Source organism: Aquila chrysaetos, chromosome Z (genome assembly GCF_900496995.4).
Source record: "Aquila chrysaetos chrysaetos chromosome Z, bAquChr1.4, whole genome shotgun sequence".
NCBI classification, from domain to species: Eukaryota; Metazoa; Chordata; class Aves; order Accipitriformes; family Accipitridae; genus Aquila; species Aquila chrysaetos.
This window is the reverse complement of record NC_044030.1, coordinates 11,898,605-11,924,704: the sequence shown is the minus strand read 5'-3', so window position 1 is coordinate 11,924,704 and position 26,100 is coordinate 11,898,605. Positions and strand designations below refer to the sequence as shown.

The 26,100-nt window shown below is 38.4% G+C and overlaps 1 protein-coding gene across 1 annotated transcript in view; it reads right to left on the bottom strand.

The window, feature by feature from the left end:
• Positions 1-3,663: 3,663 nt before the first annotated feature.
• The window catches only part of LOC115336875 (atrial natriuretic peptide receptor 2-like), a 38,929-nt gene continuing 16,492 nt past the window's right edge, over positions 3,664-26,100 (bottom strand). Inside the window, exons 9-24 of the mRNA XM_030004566.1 lie at positions 25,470-25,542; positions 23,101-23,248; positions 21,521-21,607; positions 21,110-21,253; positions 20,122-20,243; positions 18,335-18,476; positions 14,769-14,817; positions 13,745-13,849; positions 12,636-12,755; positions 11,674-11,767; positions 10,748-10,835; positions 9,841-9,980; positions 8,558-8,710; positions 6,949-7,047; positions 4,468-4,559; positions 3,664-3,917 (exon numbers count right to left, since the gene is read on the bottom strand). Of these exons, the coding sequence (XP_029860426.1) occupies positions 3,753-3,917; positions 4,468-4,559; positions 6,949-7,047; positions 8,558-8,710; positions 9,841-9,980; positions 10,748-10,835; positions 11,674-11,767; positions 12,636-12,755; positions 13,745-13,849; positions 14,769-14,817; positions 18,335-18,476; positions 20,122-20,243; positions 21,110-21,253; positions 21,521-21,607; positions 23,101-23,248; positions 25,470-25,542 (1,821 nt within the window). The 3' untranslated portion in view covers positions 3,664-3,752. The remainder of the gene's footprint in view (positions 3,918-4,467; positions 4,560-6,948; positions 7,048-8,557; positions 8,711-9,840; positions 9,981-10,747; positions 10,836-11,673; positions 11,768-12,635; positions 12,756-13,744; positions 13,850-14,768; positions 14,818-18,334; positions 18,477-20,121; positions 20,244-21,109; positions 21,254-21,520; positions 21,608-23,100; positions 23,249-25,469; positions 25,543-26,100) is intronic.

Sequence of the window (26,100 nt, the reverse complement as noted above, 5' to 3'; positions counted from 1 at the left end):
GCACAATCTTTCCATAGAATCACCACACCATGAATACAGTATTAGTATCCTCTGCATTGTTTTGCATGACCATAAACAATGAATGGCCACTGAGTGAAGAACTGACATGATCTATAAAGTACATATCATCTTCCATTCTTCAGCTCTATTATTAGCTTACCCATTTTCTGGTAGGGATATAATCTTCTATGAAAGGAGGGATACATCACATATTTATCAGTGTAGAGTGCCATTTTAGAAAAGAATACTTGCTAGATGAGCTGACTAACTGCACATCTGGGATGTGAATCTCTGTGGATTTAAAGTACCTCACAGATGAGCACCATGCTGGTTATCATACTTCAGCTTTACCAGCTGGTAAATGCTTTCCCACATTGCCAAGGCCATCAGCACCTTAGTCAGCAGCAACAGTGTTAGCCACAGCAAACTTCCTTGCTACATTTCCTGGATAGCAAGAGATACCAGGAGCTATAACAGGACTCTGCAGATCTGAATTTGCAGTATCAGTCACAAGTGCCGCCTCACACAAGGACATAGATTTAGAGTGGTGAAAAGGACCAGCATTTTGGTTTGCAGGTACTATAAAGACCACCTGCCCTTGTATATGTAGTTCTGTGTGGAGCAGCACTCTGTGTTCCCTTGGTGCATTCAAAAACTGATGCTTGCAGAGTTCAAGCCTGAGGCAACAAATGTCAACAATTTTGTGTCCTTACACCGGGTATTGATTTGCACAAACCTCTCCTTATACAGTTATATTTATAGCCAGATGTTTTATGTATATAATAATATATAATTTTCTCTATGTTGTATATATTCTATAGATACATTATTACATGTATGTATGCCTGTGTGGCCACAACAATACAGAAAAAAATTATCTCTGCAGCTATGCCATCCCCAAGAGGTAAAAGCAAAGCACATCTCACAGGCTTTATGCTGCAGCCACCTTTGCTGAATTTACTGTGTTATACAATCTCTAACGATTGCTGCATTGTGTCTAACTTCTAGAAAAAATCTGTGTAACCAAATAGAGCTCATGTTGCTGAAACTTGCCTATTGCTTCAGTCGTTGACAATGAAATAAGGCTGTAGCCATTGACTACATCTGTCAAAATGCCTAAGATAAATCTTAAATACTTGTAAGTTGACTGAGGACACTCCTGTTTGCATCTATAATGTTCATTACCCTGTACTTCTATCTTGTGGAGGAAGAACATTCATATTATCACAGTCACCAGACAAACTGACATTAATAACAACTACGGCTTGAAGTCTTAGGAGAGATACCACAAATTCAACAGTCCTTAGACAATAATCTAGTTCTCATTCTGGAGATGGTCTGTTTGAGGAGAGGATCAAGAGGTAAAAACAAAACAGAGAGGTAGGCTGACACTGGTGTTCTTCAAGCTGTACCTCGTCTGTGGATAGCCACCAGACTCTAAGACTCCTGAAGTCAGCAAGAGTCTCTCTACTATCTCCAGCAGAATTTGAATACTACCCAACAACAAGTCAGTGGTGAAGGCTGCCAATCCAACAAGCTTGCTAATGGTCACTCATCAATCATTTATATTTAGAAGACTTTAAACTCAGAAGACACTCATTTTAAAGCTTTTAATTCTAAAAACAATACTAAAATAAAGCAGAACAGTTAAAACTAAAGTACTGTTACAGATGAACATATAACAAAGCGCATGCTTTCACATTCACATTTGATAAAAGACCCTATGATATGCACATTTCTAATAAAAATGTAAAAAATGCTAACTCGTTAAAAGAATAATGTAAAACTATATTATAAATCATGCAGCACTATAATACAGCAGAGTTTCACAACATCTAAGTAGCATTTGGATAAAGGAAATGGTTGTATTAAAGGACATCTCTGACCTCTGGATAACTGAAAGATTTATTTTGCTAAGATTACAAATAAGGTAACTGTACTGTACCATGTACTAATATGAAATTTAAAAAATAGAGAAAAGGATCTCTTAAGTTTAGGAAAAAATGTGAAACCATTAAAAATTTTAATTTCTAAAAATTTGGCTGAACTCTCTGTTGGGATCTCATGTGACAAGATCAGCTATGTGTATGTCCCTTGCTAAGATTCTGGTCCCATTCAAGTGGCAGTATTCCCACAGACTTCTGAGACAGAATGTTCTGTATTTTTTTGTGTATTTCGAATAAGTCTTCCATAATTTACAAGGATTTAGCTTTCTACCTCTATTAGGCATCTCTGAGAAATCTAACATTACCACTGCATTTACTTCCCACAGAAGCTGAAGAAGCACTGTAATGTGACTCTCCTATTACTATCACACAGCAAATATTCAGCATTGAAAGTATGCTAGCTACATGGGAACATGGACAACTAGGCAGCTGCTTGTTTCAGCTACACAAATTTATACCAGAAAAAATGCATCTACGTGTGTGGTTTTGTACTTGTACCTAGGACTGGGGACAGACTGGAAGGTAAGGGAGCAGAATAGAGGAGGAGTAAGTGGTGCTATGTCACTCATAGTCCTTCCTTTTCACCTCCTTCCAGTTAGCTTTGGCCAGTCCAGTTCACATTATGGTGGAACTGCTGTGACTCTTGGTATCCTTCCTTCCTCTATTTCACATATCTAATCCTGTTAGACTGTTTGTTAAGCAGTTCAACAGGAACTGGCTAAACTCTTCAAAATAGATTAGCTCTGAATGGTAATTTATTGCTATAAATAAAACCCTAAGAAGTATAAAGAGGGTTCACTGTACATATGCTTTGTCTTTAAAGAAAGTCAACACCAGCAATGCTTACAGAACCATACCTGACAACAGATAACTCCACTTGTAGTGATGGGTCTCTCTTTACAGGAAATGCTTGCTCAGGAATGACATTTTCTAAACTGTATCCTAAATTACACAGTGACTCAGAGGGCTGGCTGATTTCACAGTCAGACAGCTAGCCAGCAATAGTAGGTTCACCGCTACATTAGTCACAGCAATTCCATAATATAAGCTAACTTTAAGAGCAGTTTTTCAGAGAAATCCCAGAGCTGCCAAAGACAAGAGCAGCTGTAATGGACTCTCTTCTGTTTAACAACAGCATGCAATGTCTTTCATTTCTCTTCCGAGATTTTCAACCTCTTTACCAAGATGGCAGGTATCACTAAGTGTTGACTCTACAGAAATACCCTGGATTTTCTTCTTAATTCTTTCTGTGCTCCAGACAATGGAGATGAAACGGAAGCAGGAGCACAGATTCTCATTTCAGTTTATATCCACTATGATTGCACTGCTTCATCCTCCTCTTTCAGTGGGTCTTGCTTTTTAACACAATACACAACTCATTTTTCCTTTTCACAGAACAAAACCAATCACACCCACAAGGTTTATCATACCGCTAAATAGCAACACTACACTGTCTCCTTCTTTCCTGTGGGAGCAGCTCACAGGCTGGAATGTCCAGGCACCTGGTTTTGAAGTGGTGGAGGCTGCTGGCAGGGCACTACCCAGCAAAACCAAATCTACAAGTAACACGGGGAGGTACCTTCTGCCCTAGTAGTTGGTGTGCCAATCTTATGTATTATTCCTGAAGGTGAGTTTTTGCTTTTTTGTATTTTTTCTGCCACTGGTGGGAGAGAGATACCTGTGAATAAAGTCTGACCTAATACATCCCCAAGGCCAAAGGGGCATAGTATCTCTTTTCTTACTTTCTAATTTAGGAGGATGACCTAACAGACTGAAAGCAGGATGGGTGCTGGAGTTGGTGAGTGGCTAGTAAGGAGGACTTGAGAGAGGATCACTGGGAAGGACACCTGGTATCAAACTAAATGAAGCTGTTTTGGGGTCTTGAAGAGTGACAGAAGTGCTGGTGACTGCCTTCTGGGTGGCCGAGGCTTTCTTACCTTCAAGCCAGTATGTTACCATGTCTCCTTTCCCCTAAGGAAGAAAATGAGTCACAGGGTTAAAATACTACCCATAATTTGTTTAATAACCTTCTTATTACAACTCAGAGCAAGTCCCAAAAGGAGACTGATGTGCCTGTCAGCCATTTTACATACAGGACAACTGAGGCATAAAACTTTTCCTTAAAAGATACCAGCAGCACTATTGATTAGAACAATTCTTTGAAGTCCCATCCAAAACTGGGTCCAGAAGTATGTTAGTCCTCTTATGGAACTCTTATGATGATTTCTGATGTCTCTGAATGACCTTTTCTGATTTCAAGCAGTTATGACAAAGTGACATGCCATGCAGTAGTTCCAAGTTTGGCTAAGTCCTTCATCTCTGAATTATCAGGGCTATCCCATGAACAAGCCCGTGGAATTTGTCCTGGTTTAAAACTTGAGCCTGCTCTCTTCAGGGACAGGAAATAGACTAACCCAAGGACTCTGAGACATAGAGGACTGCATGGGTTAAAACTGAGAGACTCCAGAGGACTTTCACACTCTCCTCTCTGAAAAGCTGAGTATAAATGTTGCATACACACCTTGACTTGTAAATTCCCTCGGCATACTAACACATACTCTCCAATCTGCTCCAACAGCTGGTATGCACTTGAACTGCACTGTATTTTAAGAGCTGGAAAGAGAGACAATTGTCATATTATCATAATAATTTAAACATCTAATCTAAGACATAATCTAAGACAGACCCGTCTGCCTCTGTGTCTCAAAGACTTCAAGACTCATTAATGAATTCCACTTCACGTTTTTCATGTCTTATTGCTTTCATTCCTCTGTTATTTGAAATGTTCACACACGAGCTCCAATACCCTGGCCTCTTTGTGAGAGCATCTCAGGACAAATATGTGGCTGTCAACAAATACTACTCTTCACATCCTGCATCTAATATTATTTGTCTACTCTTCATAGCTGCCTGGCTGAAGTTACTGATGAGCACCCTTTTCATCTTGCAAAGAAAACCATACATAGTTCTACCTTGTGGTCAATAAAGAGCCAGTGCTTTCTTTGCACATACAGTTCTCAGCAAAGTCTAAACATTAAAAAAACTGCCATCCTTGCTCTACCTCCAAACCTGTAAACAAAAACGGGGAAAAAACCCTGTCTGACAAAACCAGACAATATTAGCTTCTTAAACAATGTGATTTTTCCTCTGTTAAGAATTTATCTTCCTGTAAACCCTGGCTGTCTTGCCTTCTGCAAATGATGGAGGAAGGACCAAGGAGGAGGACAGATAAAATAAATTCTGAATACTCCTACTTTTGCCAAGGAAAAGGCAAATCTTGCCAAATCTTGCCAAAAACTGGAAAATTACCAAAATATCCTTAGAGGATTTCTGCTTTTATCATTCTGCGACAGAGTAAATCATTATGCTTCTTTGTTTGAAAAAGATCCCAGATGATAGTAGGGCCGGCTAAGATTGTCCTATTGACTTTTCTTATATCAAAAAATGATGGGTTTGTAGATCCACTTTTTCTTTTTTAAATGTTTTTTATTGAAAGTCTCAAAATACTCCCTGTAGACCAGGAAATATATGTTTCAACATATCCAGATACATATCTCTGAAATAGTCTTTCCACTAGATACATGATATTTTAACTGGTAATCCTGCTTGGGAACAAGACACTAGCACTCAGATTCCAGCTGATAGCAATTTTAATTTACACGAATAGTAATTAATTAACCTATTTTAAAGTGATCATCTTAGGGTTAAAGTATGTTAATGTAATTTGACATCCTCAAATGTACTGGCAGGAAAAAAAGGGAGATTAAAGAAAAGCTTAAAAGATAAGAAGCTCTGTCTATATACTTAAGTTCCTAGTGTTGATGTGCCATATAAGAAATAGACTGACATACAGAGCAAAAGATGAAATATGAAGAATGATGAAAGCAGATTTTGAAGGCATTAGTTTTAAAGCAGTTCAGATGAGATGATAGAAGGAACCTGAAAGGAGGAGATGGAGAAGGAAAGGAGTTATCTGGGAGACTGACAGAAGGAAAATAAATTTATATGTGTTCCACTCAGGCTAGTATTTGCTTTGGAAAAATTTATAAAATAGTGAGAAGGAATGGATCATGGTTGATTCTCAAATCCCCAGGCTAAACTTTCAAAGCCATAATGTAAAACCACTCCTCTGCCTTTCTGCCTTGCTTTTAGTGGGCCATGATAGATGTTGAAAACATCACTTTTTATGATGAAGTTAAACTTGAAAACACCTTGGATTTTGCCTAATTCAAATCCATTTACAAAGCATTGCAGCGTGTGCCATAAAACTATTCAGCTTCATTTCATGAATGAAAGAAACAAAACCAAGACACCAAGGTTGTTTGACCTTGAATCACTCCCTCATTCTTCTTTTTTTTTTTCTTTTTCAGTTCTTGTAGATCAGGCTAAAATATTTCAGAAGTTGAGGTTCAAATGGTCATACTGGCTAAAGACGAAGCTTGTTAACTAAACATGGAGCTCTTATGTCCTGGGAAGAAGTGACAGTGAGGATATCTCCCTTATTTAATCATTAGAGTTTTCTGCCTAATCTCTTTGCTGGAGGACATATATATAATCTTCTATACTGGTTAAAGACAGACACAGCTCCCATGGTGTCCTACCATCTCTAGTGTTCTCCATTACAGGAAGTTATCAGTGAAAGAGAGGAGTTATGAAAATATTTTTACTATAAATTCAGCTAGGTGCCAGGAAGGAATAGAAACAGTTAGTATAACCACTTACCTCTCATTTTATCTGATTCTTACTTTTTTTTATTATACAGAACCTCAAAGCCATGAAAATTCCTGTTGAGACTTGGGGAATGAGGGGATCTTGTTACAAAGGTTGTAGAGAATATCACTGGCGTAATTTGCCCATAGGCAGATTGGACCCAGAAATCAACACCCTGCTTACGGGACTTGCAGTCATTTGAACAGGACAGGACTCAAAACTCAGCATAGCATTTTTTTCAGAATTCATTAAGGGATGGTCAAAACCACATCTACAATTTGTTCCTTGTTACCTTCACTGGTAGATTCCATCCTGGAAGCTGTGTTCACAGTATCTCCAAATAAACAATACCGTGGCATTTTGGTCCCAACTACTCCAGCTACAACTGCCCCTGTTAAAGAAAAGAAAACAATATATTTTGTGGTTTTAAATCACATAATCAGTCATACAACCTCACGGTTGCTTCCTACCTTACCTTATATCTCATTCATTAACAAGATGAAGACTGAGTGTCAGTATTGTCTTATACAGGTTATACCTCTGACTTACAGATGGCTTCCGGAGCCATGGAGGGAATTGCAAAAGAGCATCAGAGGAGAATGGTGGGGGAAGTGATGATGGGATGGAGGTAGTGTGCATGAGTTAAGGCACTTGCAGAATCATGTTTCAACACAACAACAGAATATTTTGAGGGGCAGTGAGATAGGAATGCTGCCAATAGGAGTTGTGCACACAACGCTCACTAATGACACGGAAAAGCAGGATGTGCTGGTTTTGGCGGGTTAGAGTTAATTTTTTCCATAGCAGCTGGTATGGGGCTATGTTTTGGATTTGTGCTGGAAACAGTGTTGATAATACAGGGATGTTTTTCATTGCAGAGCAGTGCTTACACAGAGTTGAGATCTTTTCTGCTTCTCACCCCACCCCACCAGCAAGTAGGCTGGGAGTGCACAAGAATTTGTGAGGGGACACAGCTGGGACAGCTGACCCCAACTGACCCAAGGGATATTCCAGACCATATGGTGTCACGCTCAGCATATAAAGCTGGGGGAAGAAGGAAGGGAGGGGGGACGTTCAGAGTTATGGTGTTTGTCTTCCCAAGTAACAATTACATGTGATGGAGCCCTGCTTTCCTGGAGATGGCTGAACACCTGCCTGCCGATGGGAAGTGGTGAAATAATTCCTTGGTTTGCCATGTTTGCATGCATGCACGGCTTTTGCTTTACCTGTTAAAGTGTCTTTACCTCAACCCACGAGTTTTCTCACTTTTACCCTTTCAATTCTCTCCCCTATCCCGATGCGGGGGGAGCCAGTGGCTGTGCAGTGCTTAGTTGCTGGCTGGGTTAAAACACAACACAGGAACAGGAAGTAACCTGCTCCTGCTGAAGGCAGAAAATGACCATTTTAATTCCTTCATGTCAGCCCCAGGGGAATTAAAATAGAGAAGATATGATCTCTTGCTGAGACAATGTAAGCTGCTTAGTTTGCTGATGCTGGGCTGCATAGCATATGCCTAACTCTGGCTGGCTATCAAGGAGTTGCAATCACACATCAGCTTAGATCAGGGAGCTAGGAGACTGAGATTGAAGGCTAGATCAAAGAGTCAAGAAGCAACTCATTATTTTGCGAAGAGAACAGCTGAAAAGGACAATTAACAGATACAGAAAGGCAGTCCTCACTCACATCAGCAAAGGTACTGGGGCCATGTGGTGTTTCCAATGTTGCATTCTGCATTGTGTTCCAAATATTCCAGGTATCCAATTATTTATTCTGTTGGGATGACCTCTATCAGGTGTTCCATCCCATGTCAAGAAATTAACTTCACTTTTAATGGAGAGGAAATGCCTACAGAAACATTTGTTAAACCAGAGAAGGACTCTTTTGCAGCCCTCTTAACATACCTGAATGGATTCCTGCTCTTATCTTTAGGAGCGTGTTGGGCTTGTGTGGGATCTTAAAAGTCTTGCAGATGTCCAGAAGGTCTAAAGCCATGCTTGCGATCTCACCAGCATGAAGAATCCCATTCTCTTTGGGTACTCCTGACACCACCATATCTTAACACAACAATGCAACTGTGTTAACCTGTGGCATTACACACAGATTTACCAAAGGATGCTGCCTAAGTTAAAAAAAAGTAAAGCCCTATTCCATCTTATTCTGTGGCACAATCTGAGCGAAAAAGCCAGAAACAAATGAAGGATAGGGCTACAGCTCGTGTGTAGTTACGCTAGCTATGAAAAATGTTGGATTTCCTGCTTACTTTTCCGTAAGATTTATTCCTTCCTACCCTTTCTTCCTCCCTCCCTTCACTGAGGATGCTTGAAGTGGGACAGGTAGTGGCAAAGTGGCGGTTCAATACCTTTTGTCTTTGGGCAGATATTATAAAGAGAGACAATGATTCCTACTAGGCATTGTCCTATGTTTTCTGCACTGACTCTTACTGTCTAGGACAAGAGACTGGTCTCTTCAGGATCCCTCAGGTGCATTTGTTCAGGAATTTTATGCTCCAGAATGTGCTCAACCACACCGCAGAAAAAAAAAGGTGGGTTTTCTTTTCCACTTCTCTTACAGGATTTCCTCTCTGTCTCATGCAAAAAACCTGCTAGATTCTGCTAGGGTTTTGTTGGAACTCAGTTTTAATGGTAGTCAATCCCCAACAGATTCCCATGGTAGCAAATAGAAAGCCATTTTCCTAAAAATCCAAAAGAAGAGGCAGACAAACTCCTACAAAGTATTAGGAGAGAGAAGGTTGTCATGGCCTTTGCAAAAAAGAGAGGGATAATAAAGCTTATGGAATGGCACCTATGCTCCCATATAGAAGGTAAATTTTTCAATTGTGTTCCTGTGAAACAGAAGTTGTCAACTGGGGTTAATCTGTTGCCAAGGTTTAAAGTCAGACCTTATAGGACGTAAGAACTAAATAAACAGCAGCAGTAGTTTACTCAACTCATTTGTCCCATCCACAACATTCATCAGTTGTAGAAATGATAAAAGGTATGCAGGAAAATGTTCCTAAAGTTTGCTAGGGCTCTGCTGGGACTTCTCCCCTATTTGTTTTTTGTGGTCTTCCCAGTGGTAATAAGATTTCCAAATCTCCTTCATCTGTTCTTCCTTGCCACCAAGTCAGTACCTATCCTGATGAAATACCCATGACCCATCATTGTCCACAGCTCAAGGAACTTACAGGCATCTCCTATTGTCTCCACCTTATAGACATCATAGTTATCTATGATTTCATCAAAAGTGGTATAAAGCTTGTTCAAGAGATCTACCACTTGGTAAGGTGTGCTGCTGCTGGACAGCTGAGTGAAGCCAACAATGTCGCTGTTAAAACACAACAAAAAGAACATACTCATCCACTGTCTTGACCATTGCAGATTGGTAATCCTAAACACACAGTAATAATTTCTCAGTGGAACTACCTCAACCCTCTCTTTTTCAGTATTTCTTTCACGAAGGATCTTACAGAATAGTTTTGTCTTTGAACATTTACTTAAACTGAAAACAGACTCCTTCCACTTAAAAGGACTGTCTGACTTAAGTCTTTTTGCTTACCAATGCAGTAAACCATTTTTTACAGCTAGACTTTAATCTGTGACAGACTAAGTACTCTTCAGGTTTGGGTTATGAACAAATGAAAAAAGGGAACTTAATATCTGTCCATTTATGACAAGTGAAGATATGCAATTTGTATGTTGCTTCATGCACATATAACAAGTCAAAGACTGTAAAGCCATGTGGATTCTAAGGATAGACAAGTTTCCTTTACACAGCTAAAAGCTGGAACCTTTAGTTAGGCCTATCTTATGAAACATACATGCATGTGTGTGTAACACACATAAAGTGACATGCTGCTGTGTGTTAGAGCTCCACAGTAATCTCATTTTTTATTTAAGTAATTGTAATGAAAAACGGAGAGGTGTGCAAATTTTGAAAGACACTCATTTGCAGAGTCAAATGTTGCCACCTGGTACGATAAATGACAGTTTAGATAGAAACTCTGCACTCAGTTAGGAGCTTCATCTCCACTAGGAGCCTAGAAGTTTCTTCAGTAGGAGTCAGTTCTAGTCCTATCTTTCATTTTTGTTTACCTGAAAAAGATGGTGGCACTTAAGTAACTTTGAGCTTGTGCATGTTTTCCCTGCCTGAGATCATCTGCTACTTGCTTCGGCAACATACCTATTGTAGAAAGTAGAGCCTTGTTACTCTTTTGACATGAATAAAAGGAGACAATAAACAGAACATGTTTGTTTAAAGGTATAAAAGCAATGTTCATAAATGTGAAATATTCTGAAGGTGAAAGCAGTCTTTAGCATCAAAATCTGCTCTGCTGTAATGTGAGAATTCACAGTAAATCTCACTGATAACAAGTCCAGATTTTTCAGATGACCCATAACTTTTAGTTCAAACAGACCAGTATCCATACATTCCAAGTCAGAGTAAGGTTAGATTCTAATAGTGTGACTTGTGATATTACTAACTCTTACTTTGTCAACTCTTTGCTAGTGTTTTCTTTGTCAACTCTTTGCTAGTGTTTTCTTCCTGTGTTAGGTTTGTTTACTATCTCTTCTTTGATTTTTTTTATCTTCTTTCTTTCTCTTATTTTGCACTTTCACAGCCTTTTCCTTTTTCTGTCCTCTGTGTTATACCTGTTCCTTTATCCTTTTTTTCTTGTGGAATTCCAGAAGATACACTGCCATCAAAAGTAACTTCAGTCCGAAAGCAATTCCCCATTATTTATAACTATACAGAAGGATTGCCAAGCAAGATCAAAGTGAGAGCACTATGGATTCTGGAGTCATAGCTCTCAGAGGAGGGCACTGATTTTTAGGGGGAAAATACAAAAGTAGCTAAATATCTTTCCAGCTTTGCAAGGAACAAGTATATTAATTCATTGCTAACTAAATGTTATCTATTAAATAATCAACTATCAAAGGGTTTCTGTTTGTAATTAGACAGTTAAAATCAAATTATTATTATTGAGAAGAATACGCAGTATTTTTGCTGTATGACTTACTATACAACAGACGATCAGTCTTCTGTTTTTCATGCATTAAATCCTGGGTTCTCTCAGAAACCAATATCTCCAGATGTTTGCTGTATTTCTCCATCTAAGTAACATTGAGAATTGCATAAAATAATCCATTTACTGAAACAGATTCATAGTTGGATAGGATTTAAGCATTTGAATGGTTCTGCTTTGAAAACATTCAGATAAGCAAAGGCTCAGGTCTGAGATAGCTAATTTTTTCTTACAAAATTCAAAGATCAGATTTCTCTTTAGGTAAATTTATAATTCTGGATTTGAGATTGTTGCTTACACGTAAGAGGGCAGAAGCCAATTCCAGACTTTTAAAGTCTGTGTAAATATTAGGGGTCAAATCCAATGCAGAGACCAAGCTGCAGTCATGGATTAAAATATTTTGCCCAAACAAAATGTATCTAAGTCTCAACCTTCTGTCAAAGACTCACAATGCTGTTTCGTAGACTATCCTGCTATGCTATACTATGCTTTTTACATCCTTGCTCTGTGTGAGACAACAGGCTGTGGAGGCAGGAGTCTCTTTTCTCTGCTGATGGGCTTAAGATATTCTGCTCAAAATGCATCTGTAAATGTGGTATTTGTGGCTTGCAGGGATTCTACACCCCCATTACTGTAAGACCACCACCAAGCCTCTGGAAAAGGGGAATCTAGTTTCCTGCAAGTGCATTAAAAAACAAACATTTCACTGAAGAAACAAAAGTGTTCAGCCCCAAAGAAGTTGAGAAATTTAAGAAAAACTGACAGAAATGGAATGAGAAGAAAAGCTGGGTCTCAAGCAGAACTGCAGCTACAATCACCCCACCAGAGGTGACTGAATGACTGGATTTCCTCATCAAACAAGGAGTATGAGATCAGAAAACAAACCTGAAGGATAGAGGTGAAGGTTACTGCAGGTGAGCAGATTGACTTAGAATTGATTAAAAACCTAAATTTACCAGAGTCATCATCATGTCAACAGGGCTAACTTTATTAGGATTCATCTTGTACAACATTTTCTTGACTTGTTCAAATGTAGGCCTTTGGGCTGGATTATTTTTTCTGCACCTTCTGATTAACTGCAGCAGGGAAAGAGAGTGAGAAAAGCAAACAGCCTTTTGTCATTCCAAGCACAGGCAGTGTTTCTAATTAATACTATTTTCTTGGTGCAAACTGTGGATGTGAAGCCCTATATGCAGCTGGTAAAAAGTGGCAGAGCTATAATGAGATCTCTGGAATTCTACAGATTTATGCTGAATGAAGAATGTTAGTTCATGAAAATGCTGCTGCGGGAAATCATGAATTAGATGCTCATGTTCCTTCTGCCAAACACTGCTTAAGCTCTTGTCTTATGCTTTAACTCAGTGTTATGCTGTTGGAGTCACATACTGTTTTCAGAGGACTTGTTTGTACACAAAATTCACAAAAGATTAAAAAGTCAACTACTTAAGAATGTTAATTCCTGACTAAAATACAGTCCTGCTTATGAGAAGTTTGTTACATTTATGTTGCTACAAACCACCAAAGGTGAATTATATAGCTCTTAAGCTCAAACAAGGATGCTGCACTCTTGTTCAGATTTAATTGAACTGGGAGGTCGTGTACTTTTTTTTATTAGGCCGTTTGAGGCTACTAGTAGACCTTTTGCAATAGAACACATAGACCTTCTGCATGAGAATCAAACCAAACTCATACTTTGTCTGAACACATACTTCACTATTTGAAAGTCCTTTGCCAGTAAGCTAAATAGATATTACTACTATAAAATATGTATGGAACTCAACACTTTATAATAAAATGAAAATGCACAAAAATCAATGATTGAATATTAAAAATGTCATTTATTACACTGACAATTTGAGGGGACAACTGAAACTTCCAATTTGTCAGAAAGACAGTTTTTTTATTAAGGGTATTAAAGCATTTCATTGTGCCTTGTTTGAGATGTACTTTTGGACTTCTGAGTTGTTTACATTCATCAAAGGTAGTATTGCCATAAAACTTCTGTGACATGTCTTAAATTCACTTTAGTAAAGAATTTTTGTACACAATGTTGTATCTTACTCACCTCTATGTAGTCTGTGGGACATGGGCAAGAATTCTCAGCTGTTCCTGAAATTAATTCTGCCAAAGGTGGGCAGCAAGAATATTCAGCTGAATGCGCATCGTCTTTCTAGAGAAAAAGTGATTAAACAATGTTGAAACAAGTGGTGTGTTTTTCATACCATCCATTGAAAATATATTACTATAATCATCATTACTTTTATGATGTCCTCTCTATCATGTCCAGATCAGCTTTTTTACATGAGTACAAGGAAAAAAAAAAGGATATAACCCAGTCTAAACTGGATGGCCTTGTCGAAAAGCTTTTTAATGGCTGAAAGACTTTAATCTGAGTGTTTATATGAGGTAAACAACTTTTGAAACAAATTAATAGCTGGCGAGATATTGGGAAACTTTTGAGAAACCACAAGACCTACATTGGTCTATTATCACAAATGGTCAGAAATGGAAGAACAGCAGTTTCAGGTCTTCGTTGTTAGAATTGTTCAGAAAATTATTTCAGATAGAACATTGTTACATATGCAGAACATCTGGTTTCAATGTCAAGGTGCATTTTTTGTGTTTGCCATTTAGCACTGACAAGACACGTGCAAAGAAGACATTTTCCTTATGGAGAGCAGCTCATTTGCTCTTCTAGCATGTTCTTACCACTGCAAGACTCCACTGAAAGGGCCCATGCATGGCAGGAAAGGGAAGGAACAACAGGAGAAAAGGGAAGATGTTATGGCATACCTTCCCCCTCCACCCCCCTGCCATTAAGCCTCATAGAGCTAACCAAAACGCAATTTTGGAGCTACATTATTTTTGTCATACACTCTTCTTCAAAGTCCCGAAGGGAAGTCTGATAGATGCATGAGGAAGCCCTGATTGCATGTTCCATTGGAACTGAACTTGCACCCACATAATCAAAAGGAAAATGCATGCTCAAAAAATAAATCAAAGGTGCAGTTACTCAGAGTTTGGTTTGTATCTTTAGCAGAAACAGAATCAAAGCTGTCATGCAAACTTCAAAGTTCATTTTTACTTACTGGCATAGGGTCACTTCTTGTGGCAATTTCTAGTAGAATGATGGCATAACTGCAGAATAAAAGCAAACCAAAATCTTAATGAAAAAACAGTTAATGGAGTCAGTGATTTTTATTTTCCATGATTTCTTATTCTTCCCTATTTTGTGACTGAAAGCTCAGTATCCCAAAAGGAAGGATGGCAACAGTGCTGCTTTTACTACTCTGTGCTTTCAGACATCTGTCACTGATCATTTCATAGCAGTCTCCTCTCACAGTTATCAGTCTCAGAGACGAAGCTTTTGAGTTTGATGAGCAAAGCAATTTTCTCTGGAAGAATTGGTGGAATCCAGAGGGGATACGTGCAGGGACTTACATGATACCTATCAATTAAACATACAGGGCAGGTTTGTGCTGTAATCAATGGGTGGAAGCAGGTTCATCAGCTGGAGGAGTGGCTTCTTTTCTGCACAGATCACTGTTCTGGAAAATCTCCATAAAGTCAATGATGAGACAGAGTAGATCTTTTACAGTAAGCAGTTTTGCTCATTCTTTCTGAATTCTATTTTCATCAGCACCATCTTCTGTAGATGAACCAAGGTCAAAAACATTCATCAAGGGTGAAGAATGGAAAAAATGGGGTAACAACTGGGTGTTCAGTCTCCTTATTGAACTCACTAGAGATCTTTTAGAACAGTGATCTCTAAGAAGCCAGCACCTCCTCCAGCCAGCAATCCTGATAAAGATGCTCTTGACTCTTTATGTATTGAAACTGTGTAATAATTAACTCCCCGCATGCATCTCTACTTGATAACATTTATTTTAATGGGGAATACTGGTTTGCAATCTGTTGTATTGCTAATGGTTGCTCTGTTCTGTAAGGCATTCTAGCTGTATAATGGGCTATGTCTGTCTATCATTCAGTCCACTTGTGGACCACCACTAGCAAATAGAATAATGCATATAAAACATGCTGAACAATGTAGAAATTAATCTGATTAGATTTTTATGTTAATTTGGGGGTGATCTGGTAGTAGAAACAATACCAATCCTGGTGAGACAGCAAAGCTGAAACAAATTTTCAAGGAGACTAGTTAGCTCATGGTAACTCCGATAAAGCAGTATTGATTTCATTCAGCTTCAGCAGCACTGCTCAAAAAAGTCCTAACATAGTGGACAGTGAAATTCACATAACTGTTACAAATCAAGAGCAGCCAATCTAGGAGAAACTGTGACTGGAAACAGCCTCTTCAGCTCAAACAGGAGCTGCTTTCTTGCTCCTGTTCTCATTTCCATTTTAGCTTTCCCATCTGACCAACACATTCCCTGCAGAACTTTAAAAGCAAGTGATTCATCTGTAAAAGCACACAAAATTACAAGTCCCACTCCTGCAGTTTCTACCTATTTTTTATTTGGGCCACACCTTCAGGAATAGTAATGGAATTTTTGCACAGATAAAAACTGAAGATTCCAAGACTGGGACGTTGCTCCCTGGCCAGCAAGCCTGCATACATGTATCAGGAAGGCTTAGCACCTGCTCATATCATCAAACACAAACTGTGTTAAAATGCAGGTTATGAAGAATAGCTTGGTTAAAAAGACAACCCTTTCAATGCTACAGGGTGCATCTCTCTCTTTCTTCCCTGACTGCACGTTGCTATTCTCCCTTTTCTGATTTCGTGTCTTAACTGCTTTTTCTTTTTTATGAAGAAAGGATCAACTGCAGTATAACAAAAGAAGACCTGGATTTTGCAGACATGGGCACTGAGAGCAAGATAGATTCAGCAAGCATTCACTGAATCTGTCAAAAGTTCATTGTACTCATCTATGATATGAGCAAATCAGCTAATATTTTAAGGGGAGTCCTTGGCAAGTAATGGCTTCAGGAGGCCAGGTTGACTGCAAAGTCAAGTAATGGTATCTAGCCTGAACAGGGGCAAAGTGTGAACCAGACAAGCACCAAGGAAATGTTTTCTGGAATGTATTTTGGCTGTGGGGCAATGATAAACTGCAACGCATAAGATAATCCTAAAATTACTGCTTAGTCGCAGCACAGTACTTTCTAAGACTAGTCCATGTTGAAAAAGTACAGACCAACACAGGACAAATGACAATAGCCAGAAATATCAACACAGTGACAAACTGCCTTTAACTGAGCTATTTTCAACCAAATTCTAAGGGCATGTTTAAACCTATAGATAAAAATACTACTGAGACCTCAAATTCTTGCTTACATAATCTGATAGAATGGATTACAATTAATAATGTTGTAGCACATTGTATATGCATACATTTATTTATAAGCAAATAATGTGCATTAAACCAGTAAATCTTATGTATAAAATCATGTCTTCAGTTCATATAATTTTTAATTAATCCTATTTGAAAAAAGGGGAAGACTTAAACTACGTTCTCTGTTTCTGCAACTCATTTTTCAATAAAAGCCCCATAACAGTCACTTAAGGCAGTAAGTATTTGTTGTGGCCTAGAGCAGGCCAGAGTAAAAGTCAGACCTTTTGATAAAAGGCAATAATAGCTACTCTTTGGTAAATGTTGTCAATAAACAGTGCTAATAACTATGCCACCTTCTGCTCAACTGTGTTGCACTATCAGCATTTCAATCTCTAATTGAATTCCAGTTCTTTACATTCTGCTAGCTACCAAAGTCCCCAGGAAAAAGAAGACTTCTGCTGGGCTGGGAGTATGGCAGGAAAAAGTAAGAGAAAAGGGACACAAAGCATCTTGTAATACCATTCTGCATTTTCGCTTTTCAAATGCTTTCAGCAAACTGTTGGGAATAAACAGACAGAGGAAGTATTGTTATGAAATAGAATACACAAAAACCACAGTGATTTTCCTATTAATACAGAAAATTCATGTGAGAAACAAGAAATAAAGGTAGTTTTTTTAAAAACCTAGTTCAATGACTTTTTCATTGCATTATTATTCTCTGAAAATTCAATTGTAATCCTGCTTATCTGAAAAGCAGTTGGATAGAAGCTATCCATCACTGGCAAGGCTAAACCTGATAGCCAAATAAGCCATTGCAAAGTGATCTCCTATAAAGGCTTTTGAAAGGAAAGGGATAGAGCTATTCACTAGTGCATCCATTTCCTTTTCCTACCTCTATTTTTTCTCTGCAAACCAAATATTGTCACTGTGCGTGTATGCAGCAAAATAATGTATTGACACTAATTATAGAATTATGGGATGCATATGTTCATTATGACATCCTGGAAAATTGATGCTATTAAATTTTATGTTGAAAATAATCTACTTCTTCATAAGAAGCACAACAAAAAAGGATTACTAGATAATACCAGATCTTTATACCTTTTTTATCTACCAGTCCAGAGTAACTCCTCATATATTATTAGACTAACTCTGCATTTATATAATGTCAGTGAATTCAGTATTTGAAAGAGAAGATCCTATCTATGCTGTTCTGTATTCTAGGATCAATCCTTTTTAAAATATAATCAAACATACATGTGGGGTGACCACAGAATTATACTGAGCCTACTTGTGGATAAAGAATACTCAACTTGAGATGAGATTATTAAGTGTGAGAAACAGGAAAAGTTAACTACCTGTAGATGTCTGTCGTAGAATTGGGTTCAAAGTCTGAAAGGGAATGTACTTCAGGAGCTGTGTAAATCTGTATCAAACGCTGCTTGCAGGAGCTTGACCCCTCAGGAGAATCTTCTTTTCTGTATGACTGCAAACCATAATCTAACATGCAAGAAAACAGGAAGCAAACTATTCAGTGGGTACTCCTCTGAAACATGTCCATTAGTAGACAGTAACACAACTAGTCTAAAGGAATTAATTTCCCCTATTTGAAATACACATCTTTGTCTAAAAATAGTGTAGGTCTGGTGGTCTTGTCCCTCTAAACCAATTGCAAATATAGGATCTGGAAAGCAAATATTTGGGTGAGTCTGCATGACAGCAGGAAAGTTGAACTACACGGCCCTTCCAATCAGAATTTTTTATGATTTTATAAAATTATATTCAGAGAATAGGCTCACTTCAGTGCAAGAGTTAGCATGCAAATGCAGGTTTCTGTTCACTCATCCCCTGATCCTCATCTGTGGTGGAAGGTTACTAGAGTAATTATAAGTTAGACAGACTAGAACTACTGAAAATCAGATGGTGGCCTTTACCTGCACACCACTAGCTTCAGAACAAAGGCAGCATAAATGTGAAACATCTTTGCAGTTATACTTTTAGCCTAACATAGAAGAGATTCTCAGTATGTGACTCAGCATCGGAGAGGAGAAAAAACCAACTGACTTCAGTTTTCTTTCTGATAATAAACAGCACTCTGCTGAGTGTATGGGAAGGCAGGATGCAGATGTCTGATTTTGCCCGTAATGACCTCTAATTAAGATGGTCCCAGAGCTTCATTCTTTATGTTGGATGTCATTGGAGTTTTTCAAATAGCTCCCATATTGGTTATTTGTGAGGTTTGTTTAGCATTATTGCATCCACATAAACCACGAATATTCGAAGTCTCTACAATGTTACCAGTTAACTTCTGAACAATTTCACAGAGATCCCATTTAATTCAGAGGAGCTGTGCTAAGGTGATGCAGCTGATGTAATCCAACTACCTCCATTTTTTATGTTTTTCTCCAGAACCGGCTCTAAGCAAAGTAGGCAGTTCTGAAGGCAGCAGGATACTAAATGAGTTGGAGAAGCAGGCATGGCCCTGTGTAGGAGCCTTAGTCATAGGATGAACAATTGAAGGACAAATCTGTTGCTGCTGTTTTTAAGATGGCTGTGGGTTATAGAGTGTGATAACTACTTTGGGGAGGAAGTAGAAAAGATGATCATTGCTTTCATTCCCTTTGGAATCTGCAAACTAAACTAGATTCTCCAGTTTTTTTCCACAGGCTGTCTTCCTGTACCAGGAGCAGACCAGACCTATGGCTCTGTCTCTGGGAGAATACAATTCAGTTTTGTGTACAAGATTGAAAAGTTCTAAGTTGAGTCTGCTTTTCTCCATGAAACTACCTTGTGTTTACCCATCAGTCAGCATTATTCCATGACTTTACAGCACTGTCCATGGCTCAGGTTTTCTCTGTGTATCAAAACTGAGAATGAGACAGTCTCTGCTCAAACTGATGTTGATAGAATCCATCATTTGTGGGATCTGATGTGTGCATCAGTGACACATTAAATGGCTTGACATGAGAACGTAACATGAAACTTGCTTCAGCACGGGGAACTTCTAGTGAAGGCTGGTATAGTCAGCATTTCCACATGAAACGTCAACATGGAAGTGCTTGGGAGGAGTGTTGAGTGCGACATCTATATGCATTGGTGGGTTAGCTGAACAGTTTTGAAATTTTGTTTCTTATCTTGTCTTTACCTGCAATTTTACAAACCCATCGGTCATCTATCACACAGTTACTAGACTTCAACCGTCCGTGATACATTTTGTGGTGGTGAAGATAGGCCATTCCTTGTGCAATATCAGTAGCAAAAGAAAACCTGAAAGACAAAAATTAATGAGCTAGTATTTCCACTAAACCTTCATTCAAGAGTGGCTCCAAAGCCTACTGAGGTTGACAGAAAGCCTCTCTATGACTGCAATAGCTTTCAGTTTGTGTGCTTATTTTTCCAAAACACTTAAGGTGGGTTGCTGAAAGCCCTAAACTCCCAACTCAGTTGTCTGAGTCCACAGGTCTTTAGCCTCTTTTAAGACAGTTGAGTTTCTTCTAGAAATCCCCAGTACCTTTGTATCCTTGAGAGTACTTTCAAATGTTTACAAGAGAAACAATTTTTCACTAACTTTCTCGCTTGATTTGGAGGGTTTCCTCCCTTATACTCCTTTTCTTTGCTGAAGGCAAACATAAGGCAGAAGTAGAAAGAGTATGCCAAGAAGATTATTCTCAATAAACAATGTCATTGTTTTGTGGAAGTTTCATTGACAATGTGAGCTCAATTTCTGTATCGGTAAATATAATACTGCATTTGTAGTTATGCTAATCATTTCACCAATATGTGCTCATAAACAGAGATTTAGTGATTTTTAATTAAATGGAGATGCCCAAGATACTTGGAAACAAAATGAAGTTACATGGGAAAAAAGGTTTAAAAACAGTTTTGCAGTATAACTAGAGGTGGATTGAAAAGTCATTGGCTTAGCATGACCAGCGCTAACCATATGATTGCTCAAAAATCCAGAAGACAAGTTGGGTTGGATATTTGAATTCACTTTCTTTCTTTCTTCATCATTCTCTCCATATCACATTGTAGGCCTGACTATCCAAGGACTTTATCTAAAATTAAAATCTTGTCCTAAACAGCACATAGCACAGTTTGTGTCATGTAGCTTTTCAAAAGGTTTTTTCTACCTGAAGCCCCAGTTCAAAGGAATGTCTTCATTGAGTAGAACATCACTCAGGCTGCCTTTGGGGCAGTACTCTGTCACGATGGCAACATTTGGCACTTCTATGCAACCTCCAATGAATTTGCAGAGATTGGGATGGTCAAGTTCCCTGTGAAAATCAACAGAAATCGCAACACACCAGCAATTTTCATGGATGTCCCTCCTGCTTTTTGTAAGGTAACTGGAAGACCAAGTGCCTTGTCTCACAATGTAGATAGAAAAGTAAAACTGGCATAAGGAGATTTTGATCTGGTGTCAAAACAAAGTTTGAAAGAAAGAGGAATATGAATTTACAGTCACATTTGGACAGATTGTAACCCCTAAAGAACCAGCATAAAAATGGAATGACATAGGCTTCTCAGGTTTCACTTCTTACCTCACTTGCTTTACTTCTTTACGTATGGATTTGGACAGCGAGAATGCTTTCTTCATTATTTTCTTTATGGCCACTGTTCTACCATCACTGAAACAGAATGAAATGCTGTTCACAGAGTTTTAGGCCAACTTCATAATCCATCCAGACTACAAAAATGGGCTGGATTTTTTTTCTACAGTAGGCAGCTTCATATCTCTCAAGATGAGGCACAGAATTTAAGCATGCCCATATGTGGGTGTAAATCTGAATCTGAGTACGTGACAGGCAACAGGGCCCTGTTTCTATGATAAGGGAAGCATTAGCATTTATATTCAAGCATTCTTGATCTGTGGGTGACATTTGGAACATATGAGGTTACGGTCAGTTGAGGCAGCTGGATGATGGAATAGTATTATTACTACTACTACTTTACAGGAAATGTCAGAGCTAGTGAAACACATCCCTGCTATCCCTTGCTTCTGCCTACTGTTTTGGAGAACCACCACTGATATTTAACATCCTTTTGTTCTCATGGGATGAAACATTCTCAGCGATGAAGCAGCTGAGTTTGATAGACAGCAAAGCAATTTTCCATGGAAGAATAAAGGAATACAGCGGACATACATGCAGGAATTTAAGTGATACCCACCATATAAATACAGAGTATGGGGTCTGTGGTGTAGCAGATGTAGGTGCTTTGCCAATGAGACTGAATGCCCCATTCTTACATCTTTCACCCTTGATGAATGTGTTTGACCTTGATTCATCTGAGGAATATGATGATGATGAAAATGTCATAATTCAGAAAGAAGCAGCAAAAATGCTCACTGTAAAAGATCTGTGTTGGACACAGTGTCTCTCATTGTCACTCAATGAAGTGGCTGCGATTTTCCAGAACACTGATCTGTGCTGATAAGGCAGCTGCTTGCCCAGCCGATGATCCTAAGCTCCTCTATCCTGCAAATCACGGATCCTTCCCTGTGTATTCAAATGGTAGGTATTACTTCTATCTTCATACATGTTCTGTCCCTACCCCCTAATTGTATTATTTTTATGGGAAAATTGTTTTCTGGATAGCAGGATATGGCTATACTATTTGCTCCTGTAGTTATATGATGTGCACCTTTATAATGTGATCAAGAGATGAAATGCTCTGTATCTTCAGCCACATCAGCTGGTTTAAGGACAAGATTTCTAATGTGCTATTGTATAGGATGCCAATCTTTAGTGCAAAGAACCTAGCTGTGGTCTGCCTGCATTTTAGAAAAAAGGCTGCATAAAAGCCTTGGTTCCAAATATATTTGAACAGTAAGGGCCATTCATGGACAGATGCAAGACACATTATGCAGCCACAGCCTTTTAACAATTCCCCAAGAGAAAAGAAGAAATTACAACCAAAACAGAAGCCTGGCATATAAGATATTCCACAGTCAGTATGTGGTACAGAAGTCAGGTGATGATACTAACTTACTGGATTTAGCCTAGTAAGAGAAATGGAAGCTTTTGTACTACCTATCAACAGTAAAGTGGCAAGAACTGGAAAGCAAGGTGAAACTATGGTGTAGTAGGTACTGCAGTAAATAAGTAATACATTGACTTACTATCTCCCAGTCTGGGTGAAGTACTGTTTCCTGGACACATTAGCAGCTGCTGTGCAGGAGCTCAGAGCAGTGATACAGCTGGCATTGGAGTCACTGTGTGCTGGGGGAGCACTCATCATGCTTCCTGTTGCTGTCCGTACTACGTGATCTAAATGGGATGTGGGATGAGAAAAGGCACCTGAAGATGCATATTATTGCCCAGCTAGAGACTCCAGAGGCAGAAAAATATAGCAAATTCTCCAAATCTTTGCATCTTGTCTGATCTTGTTAACACTTAAGACAGAAAGCCATTGCTTGGAACGTGAGTGCTCCATAAAAAGTAAAAAAAGTTCCAGAGGTGATTCATTGCCAGAGATCTTTCCCACTAATCCCCGGGTTTCAGTGTAAGTTTCATATCTCTGTGCTTGGGATGATTAGCCCTTGCTGCTACTTAGATGCCGAGGACAGAACCCAGGGAAGCAGAGCAAGCCCTGTGCCATACTTTAACAAGTCTATTTGGAGCTCCTAGAAGACTGTAAAGTACAAGGATGTGGGAAGTGATTCTGACACTAGAGGGAAGTCAGAGAAGAGCAACAATACAGTCAGATGAAAAAAAATCAATGATCCTAACTTCTGTTTTTTCATCTCTGTTGACCAGCTCAAGGTAACATCACATTACATATCATTTCACCATCTCCAGTTAAAACCCAGATTTAGCCAACTAGTCTCAGCATTGCTGAAACCCTCAATTCTCCCTGGTATGAATATCCAATAAAGTGTTGCTGAGGAAGTTCAGCATCTCACCTTGCATCAGGACTGCCGTGTTCCCACACCACAGTATTATCCATATGCAGTCCAAAATTGCGTTGACATTTGGCGTCTTTCTACAGCATTCCACCCAGAAATATATTAGAGATCCCTGAGATAGCTTTGAGAATAAGAGTGTACATATATATATATTTTTATATATGGTGCAATGCACCAAAAAAGGAGTTATCTTGAAAAAATAAAGCAAATTTTTCACAGTACAGGCTACATACCCTGGGTGTAGCACTGCTGATGTGTTTCAGTTTAGATAACTGTACATTTCAGGCAACTATGGGTATCTCTGGACAGCTCTGTCCAGAGGATACATACTGTCTGTTTTCAAATCTCATCACATTATCAGTGCTTATTAACCTTAAGTTGTTAATTACCACTCCTAGGTCTTAAACAGTATTGTTGCTTCATAGGCTCCTCTCCAAGAAAACTATGTCTTTCATCTAGGATTTTTCAAATTAATTTTTAATGTGTTATTTTTTGATCGTGCTTCTAATTTCCCTCAGTCTCTTTCTATTGTTTATCTTCTTCTGTGATGTTTATGACCTCTTCTAATTCACTATCAGCTGAAAATTTTCTCGTGTTTCTTTTTGAAAGACACTTTTCCTTGAGTGTTCCATTTCTGTTTTCACAAATCTGGATTGAAATTTGGTTTGGTTTATGTACTCAAATTAATTTCTAAACCAACATCTGTTCTTTACAGCAACACAGATATCATATCAAAACTACACAGAAATTAATATTCTAGTCCAAAGCTGAAGGTCTCTCTACTATATATTAACACAAGAATGTCTTGACACTTCCACTAGCAACACAATGACATAACACAGCTAAAGCAGACACCTTTCTAGCAATTCTTCACAGAGACAAAAATTGAGAGAGTATACACCAGCACAGACCTATCAACTTAAGCAGATTTCTACAGATTTACCCTTTCAGAGGGTCTAGGCATTGTTTTCCTTCTGAATGCTAAAACAATGAACAGCAGAGTAAATAATCTATACCTATTTTACATGCAGCATAGTAAAGCATATAATAATATCTGATTTTATTCTTAACATGTTTAATTAGAACCAATTAAATCATATTTTATGTCCAGAAGGTAAAATGAAAAAAGCTCTGGCCACAATGAATTACATTTTGCAGCAAGTCTGTCACAGATAGCATACACTGAGAGAACTGAAGATCTCATTATATCCCTCATTATATGTGTGCAACTTAATGAGACCAATTATACAGAATGATACATCCACTGAAGCAACTGGAATTTATTTTGTCCAAGTCCAGAGGTTAGCTGTTTATTTTGGGATAGGCCTGTCTTTTTTAATTGACAGATCACCATAAAAAAGAAGGAAACTATTTAAAATAACTTTGACATCTAAAGTTTCAATAAACAAAAATATCAGTGATCAGCTCACAGAGGTTACAGGGATGAAATTTTGGCTATGTCTTTCACAAATTGGTTCACCTTTTATAAGACCCTTAAAACATGAAGATGTACTTATGACTGAGATTATTTCTCAACATCATTAAGGAAACTGATTGTAGTATCAAAATGACAAGTTACTAACCTTGTTTGATGCAGGTGAAGTCTATAATCCAGCTTTCATCCCAAAACATCTTTTGTTTCTGATATTGAAACCACTACAAAACCCAATCAAATTAATTCCTGATGTAGCCTTACTGTCTTCAAAGGAATTAAACCAGAGATTATTTTTTTCAAATATGGAAGTTTATAAGTATCCAAACAAAATCTGCTGTTTAAGCATCCAACGTGTATCTTATGACTAATATTAGAACCAAGAGTATTAATAACAGGCTTAAAAGAAAACAGCATCTGATAAGTATTTAAAAACTGTACAATCTATGTTCTAGAATCTAATTACATGTTATATTTTGCCTTGGCTACAAACTCTCCATTATTGTCGATACTTCTTAGGCACTACCTTTACATGTCAACCTGGACATTAGATGAGTGGTTTACAACACCTCATGTGACGGAAATGTCCTATGCTATGTAAGTGCATGACAAGAACACACTACATCCCAGCCCCAAGGTAAGGAGCAGTACATCTTATATCCTGTAATAGAATTAGCCCCCGGTCCAAAATAAGGTCATATTATGTCAAATACTCTAGCATAAAGAATATTAGTAGGGATTCTGTGGTTACTTTGTAAAGAAGGCATCAATCTAATAGCTGA